Source organism: Humulus lupulus, chromosome 7 (genome assembly GCF_963169125.1).
Source record: "Humulus lupulus chromosome 7, drHumLupu1.1, whole genome shotgun sequence".
NCBI classification, from domain to species: Eukaryota; Viridiplantae; Streptophyta; class Magnoliopsida; order Rosales; family Cannabaceae; genus Humulus; species Humulus lupulus.
This window is the reverse complement of record NC_084799.1, coordinates 163,294,355-163,295,502: the sequence shown is the minus strand read 5'-3', so window position 1 is coordinate 163,295,502 and position 1,148 is coordinate 163,294,355. Positions and strand designations below refer to the sequence as shown.

Here is a 1,148-nt window from a genome sequence, read left to right as displayed (position 1 = left end):
GGATTTGAGGATAAAGTTTATCTTGAGTATGTTTGTAAACTGAAAAAGGCGCTCTATGGATTGAAGCAGGCTCCAAGAGCATGGTATGGAAAGATTGTTGAGTTCTTAGTGGAAAGTGGATATGTCATGACACAAGCAGATTCAAGCTTATTTGTTAAAGTAAAGGAAGCAAAGATCGCAGTTGTGTTTGGTATATGTTGATGACCTCATCATCACTGGCGATGATGAAGCAAAAATTTGCCAAACAAAGGAGAACCTGTCAGTTCGCTTTCAAATGAAGGAACTTGGAGAATTAAAACACTTCCTTGGATTAGAAGTTGACCAAACTAAGGAAGGTTTATTTCTCTGTCAATAAAAGTACGCAAGAGTTTTATTGCAAAGGTTTGGAATGCCCGAGTGCAAGCCCATCTCAACACCTATGGAAGCTAATGCCAAGTTATGCGTGCATGAAGGGAAGGACTTGCAAGATGGAGCAATGTACCGACATCTTGTTGGTAGTCTAATTTACCTAACATTGACTCGACCAGATATCTTGTATGCAGTTGGTGTAGCAAGTAGGTATATGCAACACCCAAAGAAACCTCATTTGGAAGCAGTGCGACAAATGTTGAGGTATGTTAAAGATACCATTAACTATGGCCTCTTATATAAGAAAGGTGACGAGGTTAAGATAGTTGGATACTGTGATGTTGATTATGCTGGAAATCATGATATCCGTCGATCAACTATTGGATATGTATTCAAGCTTGGATCTGGAGCTGTATCTTGGTATAGCAAAAAGCAACCAACGGTGTCCTTGTCAACCACTGAAGCAGAATATAGAGCATCAGCAATTGTAGCTAATGAAGGTTCTACACCAATCTATGGACAATGCAATGCCACTTTATTGTGATAATCAATCGGCTATTCGCTTAGTAGAAAATCCAGTATATCATGCAAAGACAAAGCACGTAGAAGTGCATTATCATTTTCTGAGAGAAAAAATGCTTCAAGAAGAAATAGAGATGCGAAAAATCAACACAGAAAGTTGCTGACATATTCACCAAAGGACTAAGCACAATCAAGTTTTCGAAATTCAGAACTCAACTAAACCTCGTCAAACGAGAAGAAGCTTAGAGATTCGGTAATGAGGGGGAGTGTTAAAATTC

At 38.8% G+C, this 1,148-nt stretch overlaps 1 protein-coding gene across 1 annotated transcript; it reads left to right on the top strand.

Annotated features, from left to right (window-relative positions):
• The first annotated feature begins 388 nt into the window (after positions 1-388).
• Positions 389-892, top strand: LOC133792338 (secreted RxLR effector protein 161-like). The gene has a single exon (XM_062230241.1). It carries the CDS (start codon positions 389-391, stop codon positions 890-892), a length of 504 nt encoding a protein of 167 aa, XP_062086225.1.
• Positions 893-1,148: the final 256 nt, after the last annotated feature.

What these genes read in the sequence shown, in the direction of transcription:
- LOC133792338 (XM_062230241.1), top strand. Translation starts at nt 389, where the DNA reads ATGCCCGAGTGCAAGCCCATCTCAACACCTATGGAAGCTAATGCCAAG.